This window comes from Doryrhamphus excisus, chromosome 13 (assembly GCF_030265055.1).
Source record: "Doryrhamphus excisus isolate RoL2022-K1 chromosome 13, RoL_Dexc_1.0, whole genome shotgun sequence".
In the NCBI taxonomy this organism is placed as follows: Eukaryota; Metazoa; Chordata; class Actinopteri; order Syngnathiformes; family Syngnathidae; genus Doryrhamphus; species Doryrhamphus excisus.
The window spans coordinates 20,726,393-20,742,957 of record NC_080478.1 but is presented as its reverse complement, the minus strand read 5'-3'; the positions used below and the strand labels follow the sequence as shown (position 1 = coordinate 20,742,957).

Here is a 16,565-nt window from a genome sequence, read left to right as displayed (position 1 = left end):
TCCTCAGTTTGCGGGTCTTGCTGTAAGTCATCATAAATGTACCTGTCAATGCATGGCGTGTCCCATGACCATCATATCAGTGTTAGCTCCTCATGCTAACTGCTAACTAACCCCTGTGAGTTAGCCTGCACCCATCCGTCCGTTTTCTATGCCGCTTAGCCAAAATGAGTTCACCTTAAAACACGAGTCGCATTTCTAGTGCACAAGTGAAGGCTTATGCACTTAAAATGCATGCCAAGTCTTAAGTATGGAAGTGTGCATCTTGAGTCCACTCGCCATGTCGAGTACGGCATGGCGTGCAGCATTCAGGCACCGCCGTGCTTCTCAGCGTCAACACACGCATGTTCCCACCAAGTACGACATTTAGACCCAACGTTAACGAGCATGTTGGTAAGGAGACGAGCAAGGACTCAAGTGCGGACGTGGTTCCTTGTCAGGGAAGCGTGTCCCCCTGATTCAGACTTCCAGATCTTTATTTAAACGTGACACAAAAACAGAAGCCTGATGTCACTACGCCTGGAAGAGGAAGGAACAGAGGGAAGGAAACTAGGAAGGAAGGACGGAGGAAAAAGTGTGAAACTAAAATGTCCACACGCTGACGTCCTTGTTGGGATTTTGGCACCTTTGTGTCTCCTTGGTCTTCCTCTCAGCTGTCGTCAGTGTGTGTGTGTGTGTGGGGGTGAGTGGGGGGTGGGTGAGGTCGCTCTAAAAATAACTTTTGCAACTGTTGTGCCCCCCCCCACCCAGAACACTCCCATGAAAGAAGCAGGTCAGCACACACACACACACACACAGCGTCCACATGGCCGTCGGAGCGTTGACTTCCTTGTCCGAGCTGCTCGTCGTCTGACTTTAGACGTAATCATAGAAATCAGGTAAGGTCGTGACCTTGTGACCTTTGACCCCGCACAGGCGCGTGCTTGGTGCTAATGGTTGCTGTTGTGGAGCGATAGTCCAGACTTGACCACACCTCGCCTCGGCGTGGTCGTTGAAGAGCACGGTTGCTATGGTTACAAGGCCTTGTTAAGACGTAGCCCCGCCCTTGTTGTTCTTGAGGTACTGTTTGTGACCTGTCAGTCGGCTATCACCACGGCAACCAAAAAAAGTCCAGCTTTTGTGAAGTTTGCACGTTCCCGATGTTTTTAGACGGGCTTTCTTTTCCGGGATCAACAAGGAAGGGATCCAGTGGATCCACATTACATGCACAACATGCACACTCCACTCCTGAGATTCCACTTTTGCCAAGCGTGGACTTTTTGAAGTCTCTTCATCACAACGCGTGTGTGCGCGTGTGTGTGTGCGTGCGTGTGAGCGTTTGATGGGCGAGGTGAAAGGCGGCGGTGCTGCCGGGCCGAGGGGGAGGAGTTTGAAGGTTATTGGAGGGAATGGGCCGAGCTGTCGCAGGTCGTTTGAGCGCCGCCGCTGTGATGGCTTTGATGTCGGCGCTGACGAGGGCGAGGCGAGATTGGACCTGATGTCCACGTCCACCATTAGAACCCGGGCCTAATGTGTGTGTGTGTGTGTGTGCTGTGATTGACAGCTGGTGTCTTGGCTATATGTGCACGTGACGGTCCATTGATGCTTTCATCTTGTACTTCCTGTGTGCGTGTGCACGATAGCCACTCATGTTTACACCGAACATCCACGCACGTACGAGGCGCTCGTACGTTGACGTTCTATGATGATGATGATGATGATGGATGATGTCCCAGCTGTCTTTTACATCTTACTTCAGATGGAAAAGACACACTTGATGTTCATTTCATGTGTGTGTGTGTGTGTGTGTGCGTGTGTGTGTGTGTGTGTGTATTAGCATATGAAAGCAGAGTGCAAATGAGTGAAGAAGCACAAAGACGCTCATCAGTCTTTTACACCAACTTTGATGCCAAAACTGTGTGTGTGTGTGTGTGTGTGCACGTGTGTGTGTGTGTAATGTAATTCATGACACGCCCCCCACCCCTCCACACCCCGGGGCGCTTTTTGATGTCCCAGCGGGACGTTTTCCACGAGGAGGCGTTTGTCCTCTGGTGTCGTGAGATAAAAGCCATCCGTGTGTTCGATTCCCTGATTGAGAGAGGCAGCGCTGGCACGTCTCACACACACACACACACGCAACCTCTAAAGTCAAACAAACGCCTCCTCACTTGTTAGCAAAGTTAAAGGGTACAGATTAGACTCTGGAAGATCTAGAAAGCTTTGTGTGCAGGTTATTGTGTGTAGCTGCTCTATAGGAGTCCACAGCTCAAAGGGCCTGAAATGACCATAAAAGGTCTCCTTTAACATTTTCTACTGTTAATGATTTCACGACAGACACAGTTTGACCCTGGAACAGATGATTTCTAGTTCCATCATTTCCCAAGGGGAACAAGTCTGTAATCCGGAACAAATGCTACATGCCAGTTCTGCAAGGTCCATGATCTGCTTTTCAAAATAAGATCTATTCCTATATGTGGCCGAACCTAAAGAACTCTTTAAGAACCTCACACGGACCGGTTTTGTCGTAATGTACCGGTCTACTTCTGTCTGCCCCCATTCTGAATAGAACAGCTGACCCGACTGTTCTGTGGTTCTGGCTGTAGTTCTGACACCTAGTTCCAGGCCCCCTTACAGTGGGGCGGCTTTATTTTGGAAAGCCATCAGCGGGTCCGTTAGTCCAGCGAGCACGAGCCGAGCTGGCGGCGTCTGTGACCCACATTCCCTCCTGGGGGGCGTGGGTCCAGTCTAGAATGAGAGGAGCGGAAGCGCTGATTGGCTGAGCTGGGATCTGGGACCTGGGAGCTGGGACCTGGGAGCTGGTTCATGTCTGGGCTCAGAACCAAGAAACCCTCTCCGGCTAAAGGTCGTCTAATTTTACTTCCTGTTGCTTATTCACATCTGAGGGTTATTTATAGTCACATGACCATCAGCAGAACCCGCCTTGTGGGTTCAGAAACATTGGGAATAATGTAGCTTTATTTTGAAAAGCCACCTGTGCGGGTCGGTGGCTTTGTCGGCCGTGGAAGTGAGTCACGTTTAAATGTGGAAATGTCACAAGGTTCACTCAGTTCTGCTTTCAGCGTGGAACGCGTTCCCCGACCCGCACGGAGCTAGCGGATTGAATGACGTGAAGTTCTGATGTGTCTCCATGTGGTCTGCCTCAGGACATCTGTGAGGACATCTCGGACCATGTGGAGCAGATCCACGCTCTGTTGGAGACGGAGTTCTCCCTCAAGCTTCTGTCCTACTCGGTCAACATCATAGTTGACATCAGGTCAGAACCAAAACGCTGGTCAGAACCTGCAGAGCTGTCCACTAACGTGTGTGTGTGTGTCTAGGACGGTCCAGCTTCTGTGGCACCAGCTGAGGGTCTCTGTTCTGGTTTTGAAGGAGCGTCTTCTGCAGGGCCTGCAGGACCCTAACGGAAACTTCACCAGACAGACTGACATTCTGCAGGCCTTCAGCCAGGACCAGCACCAGGTTCTTCACACGTTCCTACCACCTTACCTTCCTCCCTTGCTCCCTAGCTTCCTCCTCGCTAGCCTCTTGTTCCGCAGACCCGCCGTCTGGACGCCCTGACGGAAGTGGACGACTGCGGTCAGCTGACAATCCGCTGCAGTCAGGACTACTTCTCTCTGGACTGCGGCATCACGGCCTTTGAGCTGAGCGACTACAGTCCGGGGGAGGAGCCTGGGGCCCGAGACCCCTCCCTAAATCGAGTCCAGGATGTGGACCAAAAATCAGACGTAGAGGAGATCGAAGAACCAGAAGTACCAAAAGAGAACCTGGAAAACAGTTTAGCTGAACTTGTGACATGTGATGGCTCGCCAAGCCACACCCCCCCGACCTCAGTAGGAACCCACCAGAGCCAGACGGCGAGGCGGTCTCTACCGGGTCACAACCACAACGCTGGTGGCGCCCTGGTCTCGGACCAGGTGGTGAGAAGTCCCAGTCCGGTCTCTGAGCTTCAGAGTCGCAGCACCCCTGCTCTCATGGATCCTCCAGACCGCTCCAAGTTCTGGTTGGAGCTGGACTCAGTTTGTCCAGAAGATAGTTCTCAGGTTTCTCACTCTCTTTTCTCCACTTCCTGTCGGCTCGTTATCGTCTCGCGTCTGACCTGATTTACTTTCAGCAGGACATGAATGTTCCCAGCGTCCAGGGACCCCTGAGGGACCACAGGAGTTCTTTCGGAGGAGACGTGGCCCCGCCCTCACATGAAGTGGTGTCTCTGATAGCGAGGACACGAGCTGAGACGTGTGGATGCAGCGAGGCTGAGTCTGACTCCCCGTTACCATCCCCGATGAGGGAGCAGGTCCTGTCTTCAGACCTGGAGGCAAGTGGAGAGGAGTCGGACCCCAGACCTCCTGGCAAGATGGCGGTCTGGACGGTGAAGCCCAAAGGACACCAGGTGAGGCCTGTGGACTGTATTATCTTCTCTTCTGTGAGCCAGTCTGATCTTCTGTCCCCCCTCAGCAGGAGGTCCACGTTTCATCAGAAACCAGTCCGGACCGGGAGCACTGGTACGGCTCAGAGGAGTTCCTGGCGCTTCCTGCTCAGCTCCACAAGAGCGACATGCTGGCCATCAACCTGGAGAACCTGGCCCGCACGTTGGTGGGTGGATGCAGGATGAAGGTCTACCCTGAGCCCACCGCAGCTTCTGGACCCAACCTTCATGTCTTTGTTGCAGAAGCCCGTCGGTGAGGAAGTTTCCCATGATGCTTTGCAGGATGTGGACGACTGGGATCTGACTGAGCTCAACCCGGACTGGGACTCTCCCGAGAGTGGAGATGAAGTTCCTTCTCCGTTACTTGTACGTCACAGGAGCTTTTTTTTCATGTTTTATGTTTAATCAATTTTAACGACTTCCTGTCACTGACCCCCCCGCCCCCTCACCCAGCGTCCAAACAGGCGGAACCTGCTGGGCCGCTTTAGCCCCGCCTCCTCCAGCGATATGGCTCCCTCAGTGGATGACAGCATCGAGTCCGGCCCGCTGAGCGAGCTGCAGTTTGAGGAGGAAGACGGCCTGCGGCCCGCGTCGACCCCTTCGGACCGACGTGGTGGCGCATCGCTGGTGCGGAAGCTGCTGGACGACATTCAACAGGACAGAAACCCAGATGTTTGGAAGAAGATGGAGGTAAGAACGCCAAACCAAGAAAAAGTGCAGAAAAGCGTGACTCCATGAAAAGCATCAGACCGCCAACATGGCAGACGATGGCGTGGCCTGAAGCGTTAGCGATGTTAGCGATGTTAGTGATGATGTCTGCTGAGGTCTCTCAAGGTAAACATCAGCTTTTGCCTTGAAAAGACTTTGATGGTGACAAAGGACGCCGACTTGGAGTCAAATGACTTCTGTGGCTCCGACAGCAGCGGCCTTGATGGATTGGGGCGTCGCTATCGGATCGTCTGCGGGGCCGTTAATCCATCATCTTACCCAGAAAGGTCATATTTGATTGGCAGGTGGATTATTGATGAGGCGATGTACTAATCAGTCATATCTGCCATATTGAATATGGCAAAATGTCAATATCACTGAGGGTTTGCGTGCGTCATGGCTGCATGTTTAATTGGACGCCGCTCGCCGCTTCGACATCTTTACTTGGCTCTTCACGCTTCCTTCCGGAGACTTCTTCTCCCATTCCCGCCACAAATCCATTTCCTCATCAATGGAGTTCTGAGTTGGGCGGCGTCTGCGGTCTGAGCTGATGTTATCAAACGGCAACGCAAGTCAAGTTTTAGTGTGAGTCGGAACTTACTTAGACGATGGCGAACCCAGGTGGGTTGGCCCATCCAGTTGGAGGTCTGGTGCTGTGGAAGCTCCAATGGGATCCGTTATTTCTTCAGGGGAAGCAGCATGGTCAGGGAAATGTAATACTACTACGTACTATACGCTACAATACACAGTCATAACTATAAAAGCAATCTTCACTGACTAAATGTACTGCAAAAAAGGCCAGTAAGGATAATTCATAATGGTGCCCACAGAGAACATACTAACTCTTTATTTCTAAAATAATGGCATTGGATGCTCATATCACCTCCTTCTTCGGAATGTGACAAAATAAATAAAATAAAACATTAAAAAATATATATTATAATTTTTTATAATAATAATTTTATAATAATATAAAATAATAACATAACATGTAAAAATAATAATATAAAATGTATACATTTATAAAAAAAACAACAAAAAAACTTAAACTATATTATGAAAGCAGGAAGTGAACAAATGTAACAGTTAGTGATTGTAAAAGTACCAGATGGAGGGGTAGGATTTAATAAGCTTTGCTTCTTCCTACTCCTTTTGGACATGTGGAACTGGGAACTGATTATGGGATGCACTCAATTGGAATCTGATGCATGTTCAAATGAAATTAAACCATTACCATTAGCATTACCATTAGCATTAGCATTACCATTACCATTACCATTACCATTAACAGTATCAACTCTCCGCTTATCCAAACATTGTCCACTTGAAGACCGTCACTGATAGGATTCTTACCTTCTGCAGACCGAAGCAATCAAGCTAGAGATGACAACCCCAAAGAGATGTATCATCTCTTCTGCAGGAAGAAAGAAATACTTTAATTCGTTAGAAAAACACACACACACACACACAGGTCGTTCCTCTCTGCTCGTGGATAATTAGCTGATTAGCTGCTTAATTAGCAGCATGTAATCATGGCGATGGATGAGCTGCCTAATTGAGGAAGTGAAGAGAGAAGAAGACGACCTTCTCAATCGCCGCAATGCGACTTCATCCAAAATGACAAAATACGCGCAAACCATAACGCACCACAACGCATCAGAACACAATCACACACACACACACACACACACATACACAGATTGCGACGTCATTCCAAAGCATATTCATACAAGGTTTCATGTTGTTTTTAAATTTCATCCCATTTCCTCGCCGCCTTCCCGACCTTGAGGTCCTGGCTTGCCCGCATTTGTGTCCCGGGCACGTAAAGCTGCGGCTCGTTCATGAAAGTTCATGAGGCGCCAAATACACATGCAGCAGCAGGAGCCGCCGTCTCAAGTGCTCTCGGGAAAGCTAAAGCAGCTTCTGGAAGAGTCCGCGCTCAGATCAGCATCCTGCCGTCTCAGCTGCCGTCTGGACTCAGCGTGAGCCGTCTGAGTCGGGGCGGCCAGCAGGGGGCGACGCCGCGTAATCGTCTGATTGGCCCGGCGGGGCGGCGGCGAGGATGATAAAGAGAGACGATGAGGGTTTGAGAATTCAAAATGTAACAAAACAACATCATCATCATCAGATGATGAGGGGAAACATGTCAACATTCATGTCAGGGTCTCTTCCTGTGTCATGCTAGCAAACAAAATAAATGAATCTTCCGTTCATGGAGGACCAGGAGGAAAATATGACCACAGGAGCAATATCTTTTAACAAGGATACAAAAACGCTCCATTGGGAGAACATCAGCATGAAGAGGCACTGTCAGAAGAGTGAAATTCACCCAAGTCAATTTGAACTTTATATCGATAAAGTGTATGATGAGCACTATTTTACAGCCTTAAAACATATACAATATACTGCCCTTGTAGTGTGTTTCCTTATGCAAAGCTTGGCAGCTAGCTTAACAGTCGAACGTGCTCCAATAAACAAACAAAGTTTGTCTTTTCTTGGCCTTTACTGGGGTCATTCTTCTTATACTGTAAAACTGTACAGAAACAAACACAGCACCAAAATATACATTATATACAGCGATATGACACAAAGAATAATCAACAATAAGAGTAAAACTAGCATAATAGCTACGATCTACAAGTTAGCCACAGCTAGCATCACACTTAGTAAACTGATACAACGACACGACAGTCGTACAATTACGTTTCTAATGCTATACAACGATTTAAATGATGTTATACGTCACTCACAGACATATAGACTCGTATTCCGTCACAGCGAGTAACAGCGTTTGTGGCGAGGGATCCAGGTGAACGTCAGACAAGAAAAATGCAGTGTATTATTGCGTACACTAGGTGTCGCCAAACCAACTGCCAAACAATACAACATATTAAGGGCAGCACATACAATAATTGGCTACATCACGGATTTATCTTATTATTGCCTATTTTGGTAACCTATCCTTACTATAAACGAGGGAACACTATATTGTTACTATGTTAAGAAGTAATTTTAGGTCTTAAGTAGTATTTTAACCATTTTGAAATCTGTGCACTCAGTAACTAAGTACACGGTGTACACAATGTAGTTATTGAAGCAACATTTGAGACACAACATCAGTCCTTTACGACTCGTGTTGATGGACATCAACTTCCTGTCACAGCGCTACGTGCCATCATCCCTGCAGGCCGTTGTTGGGTTAGCGTGAACATACAATAAAATCTAAAATCAGGAACCGTCATAACAAAACTGTGTCAACTTTATGAGGAAAAATAAGTTATTTTATGTGATGATAAAGATTTTTCAACATGACAATGCAAACGTTATGACAGCAATGTCGTCGTTTTATTGTTATAACTGGATTCTTTATGAAATCCATTTCAACATTTACATCCATTATTTGTGCCATTCATTCATTTTCTACCACTTATCCTCACGAGGGTCGCAGGGGTGCTGGAGCCTATCCCAGCTGTCTTTTTGGGGCGAGAGGCGGGGTCCACCCTGGACTGGTGGCCAGCCAATCACAGGGCACATATAGACAAACAACCATTCACACTCACATTCATACCTATGGACAATTTGGAGTGGCTAATGAACCTAGCATGTTTTTGGAATGTGGGAGGAAACCGGAATACCCGGAGAAAACATGCAAACTCCACACAGAGATGGCCGAGGGTGGAATTGAACTCGGGTCTCCTAGCTGTGAGGTCTGCACGCTAACCACTTGTCCGCCATTTTTATCCAAACGATGAAAGGGTTCCTCCAATTCTTTGGCCCACGCATCATTGCCCGTTATGCAAATGTGTCACCAATATGCCCCTCCCCCGCCCCACCACGAATAGATGGCAGTCCTGTGGGAAACACCGTCGTCGTAGTTTGATGTGTAATACATTTTGTTGCTTGTTCAGTGTGTTGTCTCTTCAACTTTCCTTCAATATTCCTCCTCTGCCCTCGTTGCCTTCCTCACCTCCTCTCATCCTCCTCTTCCTCTCGTCAATACTTTTCATTTACATTTCTCCTCCGACGCTCAGCCATATTGATGTTTTTTTTTGAAGGGTCACGCTTGTAATTAACATACTGCCGCTCAATCGGTCAAGGCCTATACACACACACACACACACACACACACACACACACACACACACACACACACACACACAACGGTGAAAGAATTCAATACAGCAATTTAAGCAATGTGGCGTCTCCTGAATGCTCCATGTTTCACTTTCACTTGCTCCGCCCCGCCATTCCAAGTTCTCTCAAGGTTGTGTAGTATTGTCAAGGTCATATAGCAGGAGTGTCCACATTTATTGGCCTTTGGCATATTATAAAAATATCATCAAATAACAAAAACAACAACCCAAAAATGATCATAAATTTCAGTTTAATTGTTAAAGGGGAATTTTTACGGTTGAGCTTCTCGTGTTTTAGTCGTTAGGGATGGAAAACAACGCTCAGTCACACCCTGAAGTGGACATTGATGGGCTGTTATTGTGTTCGGGCTTGTTTAGCATCAGACCATAGGTAGTTGGGAGGGCAAGGTGAGGAGCTGTGAGTGGCAGAGATAGTTGCGACGCCAATCAATGGGAAATGTAGATTTCAAACGCACCCTGAAGGCACCGTTCATAAAAGTAGAGTGATGTACCTTCTCAGTCAGGAGTTTGATTAGCACCGAAGCAGTTGGCGTTTACGCTAACGCAAAGCACTCAGACAATGTTAGCAATAAAGCTCTTCGCTAAACTAAACTTGAAGAGAAGACCCAGTATAAAATAATAATAATAATAATAATAATATTATTATTATTATTAGACCCAGTAGACTGGGTCCCCTCATAATAATAATAATAATAATAATAAGATATTATTTATAATAATAATAATATATTATTATTATTATAAATAATAACATAAAATATAATATAATATATAATATAATAATAAATAACATTATAATAATATATTATTTATAATATACAATATATTATATTTTTTATAATAATAATTATTATTAATAATAATAATATATTATTATAAATAATAATATAAAATATAATATAATATATAATATAATAATAAATAATATAATAATAATATATTATTTATAATATACAATAATTATAATTATTATAATATACAATAATTATAATTATTATAATATACAATATATATATATACAATATTATATTTTTAATAATAATTATTATAAATAATAATGATAATAATAAATTATTATTATTATTATTATTATTATTATTATTATTATTATTATTATTATTATTATTATTATTATTATTATTATTATTATTATTATTCTTATTCTTATTCTTATTCTTATTCTTATTCTTATTCTTATGATTCCACATAGTGCTTTTCATTATTCGTTCACAGAGCGGCGGTGGTAACTACGTCTGCATCCACATCCACCCTGGGGTAGTCTGACGGAAGCATGGTTGCCAATTTGCAGCTCCGACCTCTCCGACCACCAGCAAACATCATTAAGATTCCCACGCCAGGGTGGGCAGCACCAGGCTACCTCAGCTACCCCCTGGTGGTAGAAGCTAAAGTTTGCAGGCAGCGCTTGGGTCTACTCCGCAGAATATAAATAGCTAGGACTGCATCTGTTCAAGTCTGGTAAAAATAACGCAATGAATTGACATGAAAATATCTCAAAGTGACGGCTTTGCTCAGCTATTTTAGATGAGATTAATTCCATCAATTAATTACTGATCGTAATGAATTAATCTTTCTTGTTTTACTCTTCTGATAGCACTAAATACGACATCAAACAATACAAACTATTCACATTCTTTGTTTACATTCCTTTGTAAACAATATAACAAGTTAGCACGCAGGCCTCGCAGCTAGGAGACCCGAGTTCAATTCCACTGTGGAGTTTGCATGTTCTCCCCGTGCATGCGTGGGTTTTCTCCGGGTACTCCGGTTTCCTCCCACATTCCAAAAACATGCTAGGTTAATTAGCCACTCCAAATTGTCCATAGGTATGAATGTGAGTGTGAATGGTTGTTTGTCTATATGTGCCCTGGGATTGGCTGGCCACCAAGAAGCCCCAAGAAGACAGCTGGGATAGGCTCCAGCACCCCTGCGACCCTGGTGAGGATAAGCGGTAGAAAATGAATGAATGAATGAACGAATGAATGAATGAACGAATGAATGAACGAATGAATGAATGAATGAATGAATGAATGAATGAATGAATGAACGAATGAATGAATGAATGAATGAATGAATGAATGAATGAATGAATGAATGAATGAACGAATGAATGAACGAATGAATGAATGAATGAATGAACGAATGAATGAACGAATGAATGAATGAATGAATGAATGAATGAACGAATGAATGAATGAACATTGTAGATCTGATCCAGATGCCATCTTGGTATTGATGCTATGATGTTCCACATGAAGACGTCTTAGCTAACCAACAACCTTTAAAAGGACATCTCATCTCTTGCGGGTCTCTGAAGGTCCAAGCGCTGGTTCCTCTGCGCCGTGATCCGGTCCTTCCATGTCTCCTTCATAGCCGCGCTCTTCCAAGTGTTCTCTTTGAAGGTGCTCCGGAGTCAAGTGGCTTTAGCGGCGTGGATCAATAAGACATCAGACGCTGCTACGCGTGGACCGGAGCTGTCTTCTTCTTCTGTTTTCACCTCAGTGATCAGAGAGGACGCTCCTTGAAAGGGGATCCTGCTTCAGTGAGATGTTGGACGTCCTCCTGCTTGATCCTTGTGTGTGACCATGCTGGTGTCAGCCAGCAGGTGGCAATAGGTCTCCACCGAGTCTTCTTCTCTGGCTCGACTTGTCTTTTCCTGTCTGCTGTGAGGACGCAGGGACATGTTCAGTCCGTCTTCTCATCTTGTCTTTCCTTATTTGTCATTCATCTTCTGACCAACATTTATTTTTGACACAAATGATGTTCTTGGATATCTACGTGTAGAATAGTCGTTATGTTTATATAAAGGTTGAGCTCCAAGGTTTAAAAAAATGTCCTAATTAACGATATAGTTGTGGATGAGGCCGTTGTTCGATGCCCTCAAAAGTGTCTCCCTGTCCCACAGAAGGTGGTGCAGCAGCTGGACAGCTTCATCTCCTGGCTGCAGGAGGCGCTGGAGAGCGTGGAGAACTGGACTCAGCCCAGGGCCGACCTGGACAGCCTGAGAGTCTACCTGGACACACACCTGGTCAGCGCGCACACACACACACACACACACACACATGTTGGAGTTGGACCACAACAATGGCTGCCGTCTTCTGTCCCTCTCATTCAATTTGTAGCAAGTTCATCACTTTCTTTCTCCTTTTTTTTCATCTCCTGTTTTATCCGCCTCTTTTTGTACCACCTGACCCCCACCCCCCCCACTCCCGCAACCCACCCTGCACACACACACACACACACACACACACACACACACACACAGTCTGTTGTCTCTCGCTGTCTCTCTTGATATCACTCTGTCCTCATTTGTAGCAAAGAAATCAAACAACAAGCAGCTCCAAACATATGGACGCACACACGTGCACGTACACACACACACACACGCGCACGCACATGCGCACGCATGCAGTCAAGGTGCAATGAGACGAGACATGAGCACGCTGAGATTACACACACACACACAGACACACACAGACACACACACACGGAGAAAAACAGATTGTATTTGCATTGTATATATAAGACACACACACACCATGCAGGCTGATATTAGCATAGATTAGCATATTCCTGGACAGACTTCCAAATGAGCGTCTATAGTCCCAGCAGAACATCATCACACACACACACACACACACACACACACACACACACACACACACACACTCGGCCTATGGAGATATTTATTTTGCTTCTGTGTGTGTGTGTGTGTGTTTATTTACACGTGTCAACTTTGTTGTGCACGCCAGCAGCGCTACCGTTAGCGGCGGTTAGCTTCAATTAGAATTGCCGTCTCCTAATTGGTGCCTCTCGTTAAATAAAGCAGAGCGGGATGAAAAGGCATGGCTAATAGGAGTGTGTAGCGCTACGCTCCTGATAGCGTCTTTGCTAACTCTTTGCACGCGCGCGCGCGCGTGTGTGTGTTGGCGCCGATAGTCACACTTGCACTCGGTAGCGCTTGGCGTACGCTAGCGTGCTTAATTCTGGCTTTTGCTGATTGATGTTGAGTCGTGCCGTCCGTTTGTCTCTGATAACTTTATTTCACACAGAACCCCGTGAGGTGGGATGTTGCCGTAACTGTGTGCTTTCACACAGAACCCCGTGAGGTGGGATGTTGCCGTAACTGTGTGCTTTCACACAGAAACCACTGAGGTGGGATGTTGCCGTAACTGTGTGCTTTCACACAGAAGTCAGTGAGGTGGGATGTTGCCGTAACTGTGTGCTTTCACACAGAACCCCGTGAAGTGGGATGTTGCCGTAACTGTGTGCTTTCACACAGAACCCTGTGAGGCGAAATGTTGCCGTAACCGTGTGCTTTCACACAGAACCCCATGAGGTGGGATGTTGCTGGAATTGTGTGCTTTCACACAGAACCCTGTGAGGTGGGGATATGGCCTTAACTGGGTGTGTCTTCCACACAGAAGCCATCAATCATAATTAGACGACATCATCGTCGGCTGTGATGTATGAAATGAAACATCCTGTCCCGTCACCGTGTGATGCATTTTCACACAGATGTGCTCCAGCTGTGACCTTCCTAAAAGGTGGGGTTGACTTTGTCAGATCTTATTCCGTGTCAGTGCTGTTTATACAGAATAGCGGTGTGGAAAAATGGCGGAAAAAGTCAAATCTAATTTAGAATGGAACAGGTATCCAAAGAGATGGGGTGGAGTTTCCAGACTGTTTACATGATGATGATGATGTCCCTTCAGCCAGCTTTGGCCTGGATTTTTGTTCTGTGTGACAAGCACCAGCACACAATAGGACGTTGATCAGACATTTTCTGGGCGCCTGCGGCAGCGTCAGAGCTCCAGCAGAGACGGAACGCTGCCTGCCGTGTTGTTATGGAACGATGGCAGTGTCCTACCTTTAATGGGTTCTGTGTGAAAGGATCCTATGAACTCTTTCGCTCTAATTTTAAGTCAAATCTACGTAAAAGTGGACAAAATTAGTGTCAGGCTGTGTCTCAATTAGTGCACTTAGTGCACTTAGTGCATTAGTGCACACATACTTACACTTAGTCTTATAAGTGCACTTAGTCTTATAAGTGTGTTCACACTGAAAAATGTAGTGTACTGTGAGTACCCACACATGAATAGTTCCCACAAACGGTACGGTTCTCCCTCCAACACGCATGCGCACGCAGAGCAGCAGTGGGCGGAATATCGCCGCTCTCCCATGTGTGTGTGTGTGTGTGTGTGTGTGTGTGTGTGTGTGTGTGTGTGGACACGTGCAGTGAATGAGCGCAGGTCTTTTCCGGAACCCCGGGGAGATCAGTGAGGCGAGAGGATGCCAACACACACACACACACACACACACACACACACACACACACAGAATGGTCTTTGTGTGTTGTTGTGAGATGGCGGCCAATGAAAGAACTATTGATTGACGCTGATGCTTGATCCTCGCCCGTGAATCGAATTATTAGAAACAACCCCAAGAGCTGAGGACGACACAAAGAAGAAAAAGCCTTTTAGTGTAATTTGCAGTGTTGGGCAAATCAGTTGTAGTTACCCGTTACGTTCCCAAAAAAGCAATTTAGTACTAGAATGACTCCTTTCTGCATGGAAAGTTATGCTACTTTTGGGAAAAAGTTCCCCATATGTGAAGGAACTGAGATTTAGTTTTAAAGGTGCCGTTGTTTGGTCTCCAGAGACCGTTACGGTGTTCTCATGTGTGGCTTAGAGATGAGACATTCATGAACGATCGTGTCGTTTCCACGATGAAAACCGATTTCCGTTGCATATACGTAAGAAGGTTCCTTCTTATATCGTTATAGTCTTGGTCTCCACAGACCACTCCGGCGTTCTCGTGTGTGACATTCATGAACGAGTCGTGTCGTTTCCACGTGTGTGACATTCATGAAGGAGTCGTGTCGTTTCCACGTGTGTGACATTCATGAACGAGTCGTGTCGTTTCCACGTGTGTGACATTCATGAACGAGTCGTGTCGTTTCCACGTGTGTGACATTCATGAACGAGTCGTGTCGTTTCCACGTGTGTGACATTCATGAACGAGTCGTGTCGTTTCCACGTGTGTGACATTCATGAACGAGTCGTGTCGTTTCCACATGTGTGACATTCATGAACGAGTCGTGTCGTTTCCACGTGTGTGACATTCATGAAGGAGTCGTGTCGTTTCCACGTGTGTGACATTCATGAACGAGTCGTGTCGTTTCCACGTGTGTGACATTCATGAACGAGTTGTGTCGTTTCCACGTGTGTGACATTCATGAACGAGTCGTGTCGTTTCCACGTGTGTGACATTCATGAACGAGTCGTGTCGTTTCCACGTGTGTGACATTCATGAACGAGTCGTGTCGTTTCCACGTGTGTGACATTCATGAACGAGTCGTGTCGTTTCCACGTGTGTGACATTCATGAACGAGTCGTGTCGTTTCCACGTGTGTGACATTCATGAACGAGTCGTGTCGTTTCCACGTGTGTGACATTCATGAACGAGTCGTGTCGTTTCCACGTGTGTGACATTCATGAACGAGTTGTGTCATTTCAACGATGGAAACCGATTTCCGTTGCATATACGTAAGAAGACTCGTTATTATATCGTTATAGTCTTGGTCTCCACAGACCACTCCGGCGTTCTCGTGTGTGACATTCATGAACGAGTCGTGTCATTTCAACGATGGAAACCGATTTCCGTTGCATATACGTAAGAAGGCTCGTTATTATATCGTTATAGTCTTGGTCTCCACAGACCACTCCGGCGTTCTCGTGTGTGACATTCATGAACGAGTCGTGTCATTTCAACGATGGAAACCGATTTCCGTTGCATATACGTAAGAAGGCTCGTTATTATATCGTATAGTCTTAGTCTCCACAGACCGTTACGGCGTTCTCATGTGTGGCTTTGAGATGAGACATTCATGAACGAGTCGTGTCGTTTCCACGATGAAAACCGATTTCCCTTGCATATACGTAAGAAGGCTCCTTCTTATATCGTATACTCTTACACAGGCAAACCTTTTTCGTACTTAATGTTGCATAACGTGACTTTTTTCCGGCTAATGTCGCACAATTTAATGCGCACCTTGTCTTGTTATTAACTCATTCAAAGCCAGACATTTTTCAAACGTCCCTCTCAGTATCGGCCATTTTGGATGATTTTGACCGATTTTTCAAGGCACTCTCAGAATATAGTGTTCTAGGATATATATACTTTAGTTCTTTAGTAATCTGCAGTAGAACATAGGTAAGTTTCAGCAAAATAACACTTAAAGCCGCGACAAAAACAACACAAAA

The 16,565-nt window shown here is 45.8% G+C and overlaps 1 protein-coding gene across 8 annotated transcripts in view; it reads left to right on the top strand.

The window, feature by feature from the left end:
• Positions 1-16,565, top strand: part of LOC131139972 (A-kinase anchor protein 6-like) — a 99,228-nt gene that overhangs the window by 6,529 nt on the left and 76,134 nt on the right. For 4 of the 8 annotated variants that reach the window (XM_058089960.1, XM_058089959.1, XM_058089957.1 and 1 more), the window contains 8 exons: positions 3,141-3,250; positions 3,315-3,456; positions 3,534-4,037; positions 4,109-4,384; positions 4,450-4,587; positions 4,664-4,786; positions 4,874-5,110; positions 12,206-12,328. In XM_058089960.1, coding sequence (XP_057945943.1) covers positions 3,141-3,250; positions 3,315-3,456; positions 3,534-4,037; positions 4,109-4,384; positions 4,450-4,587; positions 4,664-4,786; positions 4,874-5,110; positions 12,206-12,328 — 1,653 coding nt within the window. The remainder of the gene's footprint in view (positions 1-3,140; positions 3,251-3,314; positions 3,457-3,533; positions 4,038-4,108; positions 4,385-4,449; positions 4,588-4,663; positions 4,787-4,873; positions 5,111-12,205; positions 12,329-16,565) is intronic. The other 4 variants (XM_058089961.1, XM_058089962.1, XM_058089963.1 and 1 more) reach the window with 4 other exon arrangements.